The sequence below is a fragment of the Pongo abelii genome, chromosome 10, assembly GCF_028885655.2.
Source record: "Pongo abelii isolate AG06213 chromosome 10, NHGRI_mPonAbe1-v2.0_pri, whole genome shotgun sequence".
In the NCBI taxonomy this organism is placed as follows: Eukaryota; Metazoa; Chordata; class Mammalia; order Primates; family Hominidae; genus Pongo; species Pongo abelii.
In genome coordinates this window covers 63,816,406-63,832,292 of record NC_071995.2, presented here as the reverse complement: position 1 = coordinate 63,832,292, position 15,887 = coordinate 63,816,406, and the positions used below count along the sequence as shown (strand labels likewise).

The 15,887-nt window shown below is 37.4% G+C and overlaps 1 protein-coding gene across 8 annotated transcripts in view; it reads right to left on the bottom strand.

Annotated features, from left to right (window-relative positions):
• The window catches only part of HMGA2 (high mobility group AT-hook 2), a 141,270-nt gene that overhangs the window by 113,012 nt on the left and 12,371 nt on the right, over window positions 1–15,887 (bottom strand). For 6 of the 8 annotated variants that reach the window (XM_002823485.6, XM_009247996.4, XM_054527357.2 and 3 more), the window contains exon 3: window positions 13,900–13,950. In XM_002823485.6, coding sequence (XP_002823531.1) covers window positions 13,900–13,950 — 51 coding nt within the window. The other 2 variants (XM_009247994.4, XM_024256611.3) reach the window with 2 other exon arrangements.

Genomic DNA, 15,887 nt, shown 5'->3' with positions numbered 1-15,887 from the left:
CTACTACTGGAGAGGTCTCTTCTGCTCATCTCTCTCTCCTGGGCACTTCACCTGTTTATTACCACTTAGATCATGTGGCACTCTCTTAACCTCACCCAACCCTGCTTATTTATTCACTACTTCTGCACACGAACCCAATACCTTTCATGTTGGAATTCTTTTGATATGTCTCTGTGATACATCTGAAAGTTGTCAGTTTTAGCCTTTCAACCATAAGAGCAGATGGAAATGGAAAAAGAGTAAATGCCTCATAAACCATTAGATAAGACAAGGGAAAAGCTGAAGATAGCAAGCTAAGTGTTAGAAGTTATATAAATAACAGGAACAATTTCATTCACCCTATTGTAGTATATGAAATTTTAATTATTATTATTATTATTTTTTGAAGCAGAGTCTCACTCTGTCACCCAGGCCAGAGTGCAGTGATACAATCTCAGCTCACTGCAACCTCCACCTCCCGGGTTCAAGAGATTCTTTGGCTTCAGCCTCCCGAGTAGCTGGGATTACAGCAGCGCACCACCATGCTCAGCTAATTTTTGTATTTTTTTCTTTAGTAGAGATGGGGTTTCACCATGTTGGCCAGGCAGGTCTCGAACTCCTGACCTCAGGTGATCCACCTGCCTTAGCCTCCCCAAGTGCTGGGATTATAGGCATGAGCCCCTGCATCCAGCTAGTGTATGAAATTTTAATTGCTGATACTTACTGCTGTTACCTTATGATTGCAAGTTGCTTTATTTGTAAATTACAAATTACTTTCTTATATTATTCTGACCACAACCCAGAGAGGAAGACAAAGAAGATATGACAATTATTATTCCCCTTTTACATAAGAGCAAGCAGGTTCAAGGATAAGTCACCTGTCCAAGGTCACAAAGCTAGAAATTCATTAAGTCAGAATGCAAGTCAGAAAGGGCTTTCATCACGAACGTAGTGTTCCATCTACCATATCATTTGAAGTCTCATTCAGAACCATGATTAGTGGGTTAGAAAAACAGGACATAGTGAGAAAGACTTAAGAATGTTATTGTGGAAAATGGAAAGCTGACAACATATTTTCACAGGGTTTAAAACTAATGATTTTTTGTTGTTTTTGTTTTGAGACAGAGTCTCGCTTTGTTGCCCAGGCAGTGGCGTGATCTTGGCTCACTCCAAACTCCGCCTCCTGAGTTCAAGCGATACTCCTGCCTCAGCCTCCTGAGCAGCTGGAATTACAGGAGCTTGCCACCACAGCTGTCTAATTTCTTGGTTTTTGTTTTTGTTTTTGAGATGGAGTTTCGCTCTTGTCACCCAGGCTGGAGTGCCATGGTGGGATCTCAGCTCACTGCAACCTCTGCCTCCCGGGTTCAAGTGATTCTCCGGCTTCAGCCTCCCAAGTAGCTAGGATTACAGGCATGAGCCACCACACCTGGCTAATTTTTTGTATTTTTAGTAGAGATGGAGTTTCACCTTGTTGGCCAAGCTGGTCTCGAACTCCTGACCTCAGGTGATTGACCTGCCTCGGCCTCCCAAAGTGCTGGAATTACAGGCCTGAGCCACTGTGCCAGGCCAAAATAATGGTATTTTGAGCATTTACTAGGTACTGGATACTTTAGCTAAAACTACAATGGAGATATTACCAGCCTCATTTCACAAAAGAAGAAATTTAGTCTCAGAGAGGTAACAAAGGCCTAAGGTTAGTAAGTGATAAGGTTCAGACTCAAATGCAGATATGTTAGGACCCAAAGTATGTACACTTTACAGTACCCCAAGTAGGAAGATATGTTTTGAAGAGGAACATAGCAGATGTTCTCTGTCACCATTAAGAACAAGACAAGAGGAAATGGACTAAGAACCGTAAAAGGAGAAATTCTAGGTTGAATACACGAAGACCCTCCTGTCACAGGAAAGACGATTAAACTTGTACACTACTGTCAAGGATGCTCATGAAATCTCCTTTCTAAATTGCTTTTTTCATACACATAAGGATGTTTTTCTACCAAAGATAACTTCAAGACTGCAAGTGAATTAATCTAAACATTTTCTTGGACACAAAAATATCTCAGACTCAAAAATAAAAAAAAAATAAAGCCACAGGGTAAAACACCCAAATTTTCATACAAATTGGGAAATTTTGTGTTTGCCTTATGGATATAAAATGTCAGCTTCTCTAAATGTTTATTGTAATATATTTGTTTCAAAGATAGCAAATAGTAAGTCTGAATACTTACCACATTATTACAATCCCAGCAGAAAAGTCTTTTTTTCAGTTAAAAAAAAAAAAAATTCGGTCTCTTCATACTGTGACTATGTAAGGCCAAGCTCTCTCACACTATACAATCTAAGTACATTGATCATTCTATTAAAGCAATAATATACATAACCCATTTGCTTTATCATAGCAGGAAACAATGCAGTACAAGTGAGTTTCGTGTGAATTAGTTTCCTGTAAATACTGTGGCTCCCTAAGAACTTCCAACAGTGCAAATAGGGTCATAGCTGTAACAGTTTTGTTCCCACAGGTCTTAACAGTTGAAAAGGATCCCAACTGATCTCCACTAAGATGAGTGATTTAATAGCGAGGCGGACTATATGTTAGAAAAAATTACCTATTTATTGCTTATAAAATTATGGATTTTAAATGGTTTTATGTAGCTCATCAATTGTCTAAACAGGATGGAAGGCACAAAACTTTAAGCCTGGCTGAATTGATGACAAATTTTAATATCCACAAAAAATTCAACTACCAATAGAGGAAGGGCAATACTAAATAAAAAATAGAGGCTAGCCGCAGTGGCTCACGCCTGTAATCCCAGCACTATGGGAGGCTGAAGCAGGCGGACCATTTGAGGCCAGAAGTTTGAGACCAGCCTGGCCAACATGGTGAAATCCTGTCTCTACTAAAAATACAAAAATTAGCCAGGCGTGGTGGCAGCCACCTGTAATCCCAGCTGCTCGGGAGGCTGTGGCTCAAGAATAGCCTGAACCTGGGAGGCGGAGGTTGCAGTGAGCCAGGATCGTGCCACTGCACTTCAGCCTCAAAAAAAAAAAAAAAAAAAAAAAAAAAAAAAAAAAAAAATACAGAGCCTACCATTGTCTTGGTTTGGTAGTCTGGAAATGACCACTCTCATTTAGGAAAATCTCAATAGCAAATCCAAACAATGTCATTAAACTCTATCACATTGCTATGAAAGAAATTATAATAAGGAGAATTAGGACTGGGAATGAGATATTTTTCACCAAATATATATGGAAAATATATAGTCCAAAGATATGAAAGGGGAATAAGGGATTTATTTATTGATTTGTAAATCAAACTATACTTTCTCTTAAAAGAGAAATTTAAATTTAGTAATAGCACAAAAATGAACATGTTATAAGATGGACAGCATTATCACTCATTGCCTTTTCATCCTTTCCTTAAAACTTATAAGGTGTGCAACCAGTGCCAAAAATGTCCATCTCTCAAGAGAATGAGGGGCCACAAAGATGGCCATGTTCATACATTCTAACTCCACCCCTAGGAGAGTGGGCCCAGGCATGCAAATGCCTCATCAAGTTTCCGCTAGAGAATTTAAAGAATACTGAAGTTGGACTACCTGAGAGAATAATGGCAGGAAAGAAAATGTAGGGACAGAGACCCTGTAATAAGGAAATTACACTCGAGGATCAGCTTCTGACACAAACTGCGTAGGATGTATCTTCTCTGACATCAGAATCATTCTGAACAGGAAATAATAAGGGACCGCAAAACAAATAGTGCTTTCTAGAACATTACCAACCATAATCGTATGAGTCCATGTTCCTCCATGCACATATAGTTATTATCTCACCTTCTTGGGATTTAGTGCCTCCTGCACCAGGGAACTGCCTTAATATTGAAGATATTTGGGTTTTCTGGGAACTTGGTAAACCTGCACTTCCGTTATTGGTAATGCTTAAACTGTTAAGTTATGTAACATTGCTACCTATTATTCTAACTGAAGTACTTACTCCCATGTTGAAGTAAGCCTAGGATTTCAGATTGTTGTCCCCAGTAAATCTTTAGTTGTACACCCTACTGCCTTAATATATCACTTTAAGTGCTTTCAAATGCCCTTGAAAGAAACAAATAGAGTTATTGACTTTTTACTTTTCTTTATTCTCATGTTGGTACTAAAAATTAACAGAAAGAAAATGGGACACAAATAGGCCATTAAAATAAGTTTTTTGTAAAAAAGAGAGAGAGAGAGAGAAACTACCTTAGAAAATTAGTTCATGAGGTTTGGCCAATAAAGCTGTCTTCTGTTTTTCTGATGACCCAAAATTGTGACAAAAATCCTTCTAAGGTACAGCACAAGAGTCTATTTTGGAAAGCAGAATGCTATTTCCAGGAGTGAGGGAATGGAAACATTAATATACGGCAAGACATTCGAAGTTTCTATCGGGCCTGGGTGATAGTGGCTAGCAGCTCACTTCTTTAGTGGAGAGGCATAAGATGGAATTCAAAATTATTACAAATACTGCTTTGATGCCTATAGGTTGTGCTTTTTTTAAAAAAAAAACCTACTGTAGCCTCTTTGGATATACAAATCATTAGTTTGGTTTTTTTTTAAGTCAAAGAATGTAATTCAAATCCACATTCATTACTGGAAAACAAAAATTCAAAGTCCATGCTTTATACACACTAAAGAAAAACTGTCATCCTACTCATGGAACATTTAGTAAGCACCATTATGGGCCTGGGACTGTACTAACATCAACAATTATGACCTATTGAGAGATTGCCACATGCTGAATAAAGTTTTTTTGATGGCTTCTCATTTAATTCTTATGAAACAATCCTACCAGACAAAAACTATGATTACCCTTTGTTTTACACACAGGGAAACTGGGGCTGGGATGATCAACAACTTGCCTTGATTAAGCTGATACCTGAACCCAGGCAGTCTGAGCTCTTAATCACTTTGCTGAATTCCCTCCTATGTCCTAGGTGCTGACGGTAAAAAGATAAATAGGAGATATGCACCCAACCCTCAAAGAGCTCATTTTAAAACACAAAGGGCTGCACTATTCAGAAATATTAAAGTATATAATTAAGTTGCTATAAGACCTGGTGATTTAAAAATTATTTGATAAACATAAATTATATTGAGTATGCACAAAGAGGAAAAATAAGATCACCATATGTTAAATGGCTCAACAGAATTTTCCTGGTTTTTCTGATTCCCTTTTTCTCCCTCTTTTTGGAGCCTGTATCTGACGATTTAACACCTATCTTTTTAAGCCAATACTAACTAGATAAAATTTGACTACTTTGATAAATCAAATCTGTATACATTTTGTATTAGCTTTAATATTTGCTGTGATGATAATGAGAGAATGTAACCCCAGGCACACAGCGCACAGCACAACCAATTCATATATCATATATAAGTGTGTGTGTGTGTGTGTGTGTATATATATATAGTATGAATGTATACATATACACATACATTCAAATCATGGTGTTAACATAGGTAAATTCAAACAGTGTGTCATTAGGATTTGGAAAGTAATATAATTACTTCTATGGAAGGACTTAAATTCTAAAGAGCTCAAAATACTTGAAAACTGTTATTTAATTTAGCCTCCTAACATCTGAAGCACAGAATAATAATCTACCTGGCAGGTATCAGGTTATCTCCTTAGAGCTCCCCAGACTATAAATTCCCCAAAGGCAGCCCCACCTATCTTGTCAGCCTTGGCATCCCTAGGACTCAGCACAGACTTGATTCATAATAATGTCAGAAGGCTTTGGCAAAATGTTTAGACAAATGGGAAAATCACAAAATCAAAGGGTCTCAGAATTGGAACTCTAGGGTTTAAATGATCCAGCCAAGAAAGAGACAAGCAACCAAATAGGTGAACAAAAAAAAAAAAAAGTGTTTCAGTAGCCTCTGTCTCTATCTCTGTCCTGTACATGCTGTGCCTTCTGCACAACATCACCTTTAAAGAGGCACTCGAGGTGCATTTTCTGAGTTAATGCACTGAAATTACAGTACAATGTGATAACACGGGCTTTCCTTGGTCATATAGTTAGGGTTAGCTCTGTGGCCTCTTAACACCCAAACAGGACTCTTTCAGCATCATCAGACAAATTCCCTAAACCTGAATTGAAAGAACTACGTTCCACAACCTGAGTCTAATGTAAGCATAGATTTGATGCCATTCTTCTGAATCTGAACAGAGGCGAAGGACTTGCCAGAACAAGCTTGACCGGCAGCCATTCATCGTTTACTAAGGAAATGCTCAAAAGGGACTCTTGTTTACTACGGCATCCTGAAAAAGACTTTTTAACTAACTTATAAAACCACGTTTATTATAAGAATGAAAAAATGAATGAAAAGCAAATTTCAGTGTCATGGCTGCATTCAGTGATTCCTGAGGACAGGGTTGGGGGCGAGCCTGGATGTAGATAATCTGAAAACCTTACGTTGGCTGTTACTCTCTGCCTCCTTCTTACCAAGCCTTTTACCAGAGCTGACCCCCTGTTCCTGACCCTGCCCCCCATCTGGTGGAGGCGCTAATGAGCAGTGAAATGGCCAAAGGGCAGGCAGCAGGGGGGAGCAGAGAAAACAAAGCAAAGAAGGGGACAAGAGGCTGGATCGTCACAAACTCAATAATCAGTCCCTGGATGATAGAGCTGGCTGCAGCAATAAAGGTTTTTGTGTTTTACAACCATAAATGCTTGACAGCCATTAGTTACGGACAGAATGTTCCTGTCAGGCACTTAAACATGAGAAAAGGCATGGATAAATTAAGCAACCTGCCCGAAGGTATTCAGCCCATCAAAATGCAGAGGTCCTTTTTTCAATCTGGAGTACAAGGAGTAGGCTTGGTTTCATCCCATCTTTTGTTGTCAAAAATGTTTAAATGTTTGTGTCAAGTATTGAAGAGTTTAGAATCAGGAATTCCTTGATTTTTAAAAAAAATCTTAAAGGCCGTGAGCAGTGGCTCACGCCTGTAATCCCAACACTTTTGGAGGCTGAGGTGGGAGGATCACCTGAAGTCAGGAGTTCGAGACCAGCCTGGCCAACATGGCGAAACTGCGTCTCTACTAACAAAACAAAAATTAGCCAGGCATGGTGGCGTGGGACTATTGTCCCAGCTACTCAGGAGGCTGAGATAGGAGAATCACTTGAACCTGGGAGGCAGAAACTGCAATGAGCCGAGATTGTGCCACTGCACTCCAACCTGGGTGACAGAGCAAAACTGTCTCAAAAACAAAACAAAACAAAACAAAAACAACAACCCTTATAAAAGCAGGCTCCACCTTTAAAAACACAACAAAAATGTTCTCCTGGAATATAATCATTTCACTTGTTTACCTAGTAAAAAAAAATGTGGCATATTAATTTTATTAATATACAGCGTGGGGATTTCCAACCTTTTAGAAATATTTACTACCATCCATAAACACTTACAGTAAGGTGAATGTAGGTAAATACGTGTATGGGAGTAGGGATAGTATACTGTGTAAGGAAAGTCTTACATACATTTGTTGTCATACAAAATGGTCACTGATTCTACATTTGTCATTTTATTAGAATTAAAAATTGAGATTACTGTCTTGGCCAGGACTCTACTGATCTGATGATAGCATATGGAGAAATAAGATATTTTTATGAACTACCTCCTGTCTAGAATTTGCCACTCCACACAAGTGAGAAAAATCTCTTCTTCCTTGGTGATAGTCGATGCTATTTTGGCACAGCAGCAAAGCCACTGGAGCTTCAGACTCTGCAGTCAATGTTTTTATAATCCTAAATGGTTAGGGTCTGGTAGAGGTTGGCCATGCTAAACTGGATGAACTGGCTGACGAAGTAGGGCAGATTATCAATCTCTTTTTTTGAAAGTCTTCATTTAACAGAATAATTAAGAATAGCACTTACATATTAAAACAAATGAAAAAGATGTTAGTATTGAATCAAAACATGAATGATCAAATTCAATTCTTGCCTTTTAGATATGACTTATTAGTGTTTTCATATTTAATCTTTTAATTTTAAATAATCATTTTAGTGAATTTTGTGGTAAACTATTAAAATAATATTAAGCTACTTTTCCCCATAGCGAAAAAATTTGAAAAGTACTCTATTTTTATCATAAAATATTGCAAAGGAAAAGATAGTTTCAGAAAATATTACTTACCAACTTTGAATGCATTATATGCATCAGTAAATTTATATTTAATTACTAAGCATATATTTTAAAAATGCAGTTGTTTTAAAAAGAGCATCTCCTGTTTTTTAAAGCATGTGATAATGGCAAGGGTCTAAGGGAAAATGATTTCACCTTCACACATTCCATTAGCAGACAGTTTTTGATGTTATATCAAAGCTATTTCTTCCCCTCCGACTCCAGTACAAAGTTGCAATTATCTGCAATCTACATTATTGGATATTCCTTTCTAAACATTGCAGTTATATATTTCAGTTTCTTTTTTTTTTTTTTTGAGATGGAGTCTTGCTCTGTTGCCCAGGCTGTAGTGCAGTGGCATGATCACCAAGCTCACTGCAACCTCTGCCTCCCAGGTTCAAGCAATTCTCCTACCTCAGCCTCCTGAATAGCTGGGACTACAGGCATGGGCCACCACACTCAGGTAGTTTTTGTATTATTGATAGACATGGGGTTTCACCATGTTGGCCAAGCTGGTCTCGAACTCCTGGCCTCAAGTGATCTGCACGCCTCAGCCTCCCAAAGTGCTGGGATTATAGGCATGAGCCACCACGCCCGGCCACTTTCAACAAGGAAAGTCTTAAATTACAAACGGCTAAAAGTTTTTGTTTTGTGTGTGTGCGTGTGCATGTGTGTGTGTTTAAGTAGCAAACCTCTGGAGGGAAAAAGTAATGGACATGTAAAACTTAATGTTTTAGCTTCAAAATCAGATTTCCAGGTTCTTCAATACATTAATTCTTGGGATCTTTAAAATAAGGCCAAAGAATTCCAAAACCAAAGAATGTGTGTAGTAGATTTTATTTTGATTCAGTTCTCCCTTCTCGATCCTCAAATCATCACTTAAATTTCTAGATTTCAATAAACTAGGGGGAAAAAACCCTTGTTGTCTTATCTAGAATCCTCATGTTTGTCTAATAAATAAAATTACATCACTTTCCTGTGTATCACAAGCTCTTTAAAAAGAGAAAGACAACTGCCCCCCTTCAAAAGCAATGGAATGGAAATGCATATTTTTTAATCAACGTACTGCACACACCCCATTACCAAATAAAGGGAATCAGCAGCCTGAGAAACCAGCTGGGGATTGCTGGGATCTTTCTAGTGACCAATTGAAGTGAAGTTTAAGCATCTGGTCCTTGGATCAATTTCTAGGTCAATCTTAGTATCTCCAGAAAGATTTTTTTTTCTTTTAAAAACCATTAATTCATATTGGGAAATATTTTTCTTCTGTTGTTAATTTCCTTTCTTTTAAAATATTCTGAGAACAAAACACCTAAAAGTATCACTTGTTCCCACTGATGTAGTCTTCATTATTTAGTTCTTGCTTCTTTTCCTCCAGAAGCACTAGCTGCATCACTAAGCAACATCTGGATGGAGGATTTTATACATGAGGTTAACAACTTTATTACTTCATTGTATTCTTGAGCCTAAGCCTCACTCTCTAAAACTTTCTCCAAATACTTTCCATCACTAAACTAGGTATGTGATGAGCTCCTTTCATAGGCAAGAATAGAAAAATGCAAATATTAAATGCCAAATTTCAATTGGCAGGACTGGCTAATGGAATTCTATAGAAGTTCTGAGAATCACCACATCTCTGTATGTACATCTTGAGGCAAACAGCAGAAATACTTCTTTTCAAACTGATGAACACCACATGACACCAAATCTCTACTATTGGAAGAAAGGCTTCTAAGCTGCAGTGTAAAACTCCTCCTTAATAGCAAAGAGAATTAAAATGTTCTTTAGTATTATTTATAAGCAGTTCTTAAACTTGATTAATATTCAGCATAAATATATTGAGGACATAATGATACTTTCAAGGGTACTTGGTTAGTCTGACATATAACTCTGTTACTTCATTCTATGTGTAACTACTGGTGGCTGTAAGTAATTAAGGTTTAGCCTACAGCTAATGTCAAAATGAAAGTGTACAGTGAAATTAATCATAATTTCCAACATTTACTGAGCACTTCCTATGTGCCATGCTCTTTATTAAGCCCTTTGCATGCATTATCTCATTTAATCCTTACAACTCTATGAGAAATATACCTTTTGCAGATGAGGAAACTGGACCTTTAAAGGTCATGTGATTTCTTAAGACTCCAGTTAGCTAAGTGACGGGCTAGAATTTGAACCCAAGCCATCTGAATCCAGAGCCTGAGCTCTTAACTATAAAAAGCCAGGAAAAAAAGAGACCCAATTTACCTCTAGCCTCTTCTACACACACACATACACATGAAAATCAGACCACCTCATAAAAACAATAGATCTGAAATCCAGTTCAAACTAGGAAGATTTAAAAAAAAAAAAAGATGAAGGGAATTAAAGTAAACAATAGAAGTGTTCTTAAGCAAATCTAGCTAACACACTCATTAGATCACTGGATTGGCCAATGCTTCATCCCCTCTGAAAGCAAGACTGATGCAAGTTTCTCTCCCACACCTACCCATATGGATCCCAATTACATCAGATCAGAGGATTCCTCGGTAGGTATCTTTCCCCAGGCCTCTTACATGAATCTATAATATCTACTGGAACAAGTTTTAGAAGCACAAGAACTTTAAAACAAAGCAAAATATTCCACAAGAATAAAAGGGGAACAATTTGGCTTCTAACCCATATACCTAATGAATCCAGTCGGTTCAAAAATATATCTCTAACTCAAGGAAATTGGTGAATGACACTGTTGGAAAGAACTGAACTTGCTATAAAGTATAAGCCCATTTCCTATGGAAAATGCAATGATTTATTTCTTCAGCACAAGCTTTCCAGCAAAGAATGCCATTGAACGGAATGCCTTGCTGTGACTGGCTGCGTACTCTACCCAACAGAAGATATACAAGCAAAGAGGAAACACACTGTCTAGAAAAAATATACAATTTCCTTTTATTTCCTCTTCTCAGTAGAACAACTCTTCTTTGGGGACCAAATCAGGGACTTGTAACAATTCACCACATAATACTTTCCATTCTCACAGCCAGTAAAAATTAGAAACCAGGAGAGTCAAAGAAAATGACCCAGCTATTCTCAGAAAGACAAGGATTTCTGTGGTGGAGGCCTCACATGTGCTTCTTACCCAACAGGAAGATCGGATGCCTGGAATCCAGATCCCCCCTAAATTAGCAAGAACCCGTTAAGAAAAAAAACATATAAATCTTTTAATTGCTCTATAGTTAACTCCTGCTTGGCTGAATCATCAACTGTTTAAGGATGCGTGGTGAGAAAGAAAATTGTAAAGAAAGGTAGATGTAAACTGAATGACTTCGAAGTATTAGGGCAGGCTGTAATTAATTATCTGGCCAGATGTGGAGCCATAGGAAGGTTCTGAGAAGACAGGACTCTAACCTATGGAGGTGAATTGGTGACCATTATAGGACAGCCCAAAGGCAGAGGAGATGAAAGGCTGAGAGAGTTAAGAGGTCCCATTTGATGGAGGTTAGTTTGCTTGTTAACTGCCATTGTATTTGCTTGCAATTTATTTTATTTCATTTTAGCCACATTAATCCCATGGCTTCAAAGAACTCATCTATTTTCTATTATGTTGCCTATTAGAAAGATTATACACGTCTTTCTTATTAATTAGTTCAATGGTATGGGATGTCCTTTCAGAGTTCTGATGCTTAGAAAATAGCAGATCTCTGTTTGATATGTATGCCAGTATCAACTTAGTCAACAATGTGCTCATTAGAGTATAATGGAAGCAGCAGTTTTTGACTTCTGAGACTATGGCAAAAAAGGCCTTGCAGCTTCCTCCTCAGTTACCAGAAAATTCCCAGAGGGAGCTCTGAGTGCATGTAAGAAGGCTGATTATCCTGGGGAGGCCATGTATGGGTGATCCAGTGCACGCACTCCCAGATCCGCCCAGATTTCCAGCCAATCGTGATAAAGCACCAGATTTGTAAGTGAAACAGCTCCAGATTCTGGATCCCAAGTATTAGAGTCATCCCCTGATGCTTGAGTCTCCCCAGTGGAGGCCCCAGACATCATGGAGCAGAGACAAGACTTTCTGCTCTACCCTGCCTATCCTTGACCCAAAGAATCCATATGCATAATAAAATAGTTTTTTTACACTATTAAGTTTTAGAGTGGTTAACTAAGCAGCAATTGATAACTGGAACCATATGTACAACGAGGAAGGTGATAAACCCACTGTTTATGGAACCCACACCTGAAATATGATATTTAGTTCTAGGTGACATCTTTCAAAAGATTAAAGAACAAACATGTTCAGAAAAGAATAACAAGAATGTTCCTTTATGGGGAAAAAATGAGAAAACTGGAGTATGTGTTACATAAAAACACAGATACATACAAACAGTATGTATTAATTGTCCTCAATCATTTGCAGGGCTATCATGAGTGAAAGTGAAAACAATTACTCTGTATATTCCCAGGAGGATGACCTAGAGACAGTGGACTGAAGTTACAGGTAGTCAGATGGAATAATTTTCTGATGTTCAGAGCTTTCCTAGAAAAAAAGAGGCAGCCTTGAGAGGTAGCAAGTTCCCTAACTTTAAAGGTAATCAAGCACAGGCTAGATGATCACCAGTTGATAAGTAGGTTTGGAGAGAACTAATTTAATGAACAGAAGCTTGAATGAAATATCCTTACTTTAAGGTTACACTTTAACACTGAGATGTTTTTCATCTAAAGATCATCCCATTTCCTTATGCTAAGAAATCTAATTCCAACACATGTTGAGCAGAGGAAAAATACAAGATGAATAAATTAAATGAAAGGCAATACCAAAGTGTAAATAGAAAGTGATACAGAACTCTAGAGGAGAAAAGAATGGCAAACAGGAACACATAATCCAGCATAACAGAAAAAAAAAAAACTTTTTAAAATTTGGAGCATGAAGAAAGAACTGGGGAAGAGGAAAAAGGAAAGCCAAAGAACCCATCATATGCAACACTGGGTGTAAAGGATACTCTCATCCTTCTTGAGAAACGATTTCATTCATTTTTAGGACTTCTTTTCTCCGTCAGTGGGAAAGACAGACCAGAAGAACGTGGGTAACACAGCAACCAAGGGAACAGAGTTCAAGCAGTAAAATTAGCAAAGCTCTTCAGTGACCACTGAATTTCTGGCCTCAAAAGATACAGGATCTGTGTGCCTATAGGATCAAATGCACTTGTATGGATACAGCTATCTCTAATGTTTGCATGTGGAGAATGACTACTAAGGGAAGCAAGAAAAACTCGAAATAAACCCTTGCTTCCTAACAAAGCCATGTGAAAAAGAAAACACAAACCACCTAGAAAACGAGATGTGTCCAAAAAAAAAGCCATGGAGAAAACCAAAAAAAAAAAAAGAAAAAGAAAAACATTAAAAAGTTATCACATACACATTGTGTATGAATTTTATCACCATTTGTAATCAACTTCCAAGGTTTCATAATACCCTTTAACTTTAGTTACTCAATCTACTGAACAAATCATCTCATTGTTACCCCATTTGAAGGAAGAGTGGAGCCTCTTTTGATGTTGATAAGAGATAGAAAAATGAGTCCACCTTCAGGAAAGAAAAGTGTTCTACATAAACACCTGGAGCCTAGTGGTAGAAAGTGATGATAATTTGTCTCTTGCCTTAACCCTTTCAAAGATTCATCAAACCAGAAGTTGGAAATTCATGTAATCGACGAAATAAAACTTTGCTCATTTAATACAACAGAAATTTTTCTTTACAAAAAAAGAAGAAAAATTATATCTTATTACTCACCCATTTCCTGGGTCTGCCTCTTGGCCGTTTTTCTCCAGTGGCTTCTGCTTTCTGCAAATGAAAAAGGAAGTCATTATAATTTTCTACCTGACATTGTTTATAAGTACTGCACCAAGAGATACATTTGAAGTAAGAATGTTCTGCTTTGCAGATGACGTATCGATTTTTTTTTTTTTAACAAACTTCGTCTCCTCTAACGTTAATCTTTTTCCACATTTCTGAGTAGATTCTTCTTCATTGCATGATGTAAAGAAGTACCTATGCAACCCCTCACCCTAAAAGACTCCCCCTGTAGTGATCTCTTCTGACGTACATGAAAATGCTTTTTCAAAAGCTATTTTGCTTTTATTTCTGTCCATATTAAAAACATTATCCCCACATTCTGTAACTACATAAGTTAATATTTTAGAAAATTAATATTTCTTAAGATGATCAAGATTCTTTCCATGTCACAACTAAAGTTGCAAAAATTAATATTGATATATTACTTTACAATTTACAAAGCTCTTCTACCTATATTGGTAGTCAAAAGCAAGTATAAATGTGAAAAAGAATACACAAGCATTCTAATTCAAAATAACAAACATTGCACGCTTCTACATGTTTAATTTAATGTTCCTTGCCTGAAACAATCACCTGTCAATCAGTTCACCTAAAGCAGAGGGAAAAAAAGCAGGCAGAAATCATCAGTTTGTCCCAGTGATGAAAACTATTATGTGCCTAGAAATAATGACTAATTAAAAATGTACTTTATTAACAATAATCCCACACTTAACACGAATACATTTCTATCTTGAGAGTTTGTTTCATTGCTTTACTTCACAGAAGATTTTTCTGATGTCACAGTTGTTAACATTATTTATAAAGCAATTAGTTTTTCACTGTTTTTGTCAGCCCTAGTCCAATCTTCAGACACAACAACACATCAATACACACACATATCACATACATCTATAAAAACATGTGTTCCTACTTTTTAGGATAAAGAAAACTTAGTACATATTGTTTCATGTATAAGAATCATCCATGGCTATATTAACACACAAATACAGGTAACTTGAACCAGGATACCTTGTTCCACGTTTTACTTTTGTTATCTGAGTTAGCAGCCGGTGGGGGGTACTTGGTATAGTGATATTGACTGTAGCAGCCAGTGGGGGTACTTGGTACAGTGACACTGATTGTCTACACTGCCAAATGAAACTTTCCTCTTTTTCTCTTCAATCTGCCTGGTAAAAACAGATAGCTTTACATGATAGTTGACAAACAGATAGATGGATAGGCAGGTAGACAGACAGGTAGATAAGAGATAAAAGAAGCCACAACATTTCTCACCAAATAGTATCTCCCTGATCTGGCATTACTATCCAACAGGTCCCATGAATTAACCCAAACTCTATATGACTGTAATGTTAACTCACACATATTGAGCATTTAAATATCCCAGGCACTCGATTGTCAGTCACATGTGTTACGTTAATCCTTACAGCAGCCTTATAAAGTGGGTATTATTATTTCTCTTATTTTGTAGATGAACAACTAAGTCTTAGATAGGTTAGGTATACAACTGGCTCAAGGTCACAAACAAAGCAGGTAAGTGGCAGGCCTGGGATTTGAACCCAGTTTTGTCTAACTGTAAAGACTGTGCTCCTAGCCTCTTAACAATGCCACTACCTGGTAGTATACAAGCATTTGCTACCATAAAAAATACTTTAGGAAACTAAAATTGTCACTGATTCAGTTAATTTCCCAGAACAAAAGGAAACCTGGTAGCCTTTAGGGGTTCTATCTAACCATCAGATTTGGACACTCTGAATCATTGTTTATTACTTTTGAATGGCTCCACAAAGGAACCATTTATTGTCAGATGTTAGTGGCATTGTCTTACCTTCAGTCCCAAGGGCATGAATTTATCGAAAGCCCAGAGTGTCAAGTAAATCATACCCTCTTCAGAGCATTGCCTCATGGAGAGGCAGGTGCCCTGAGAA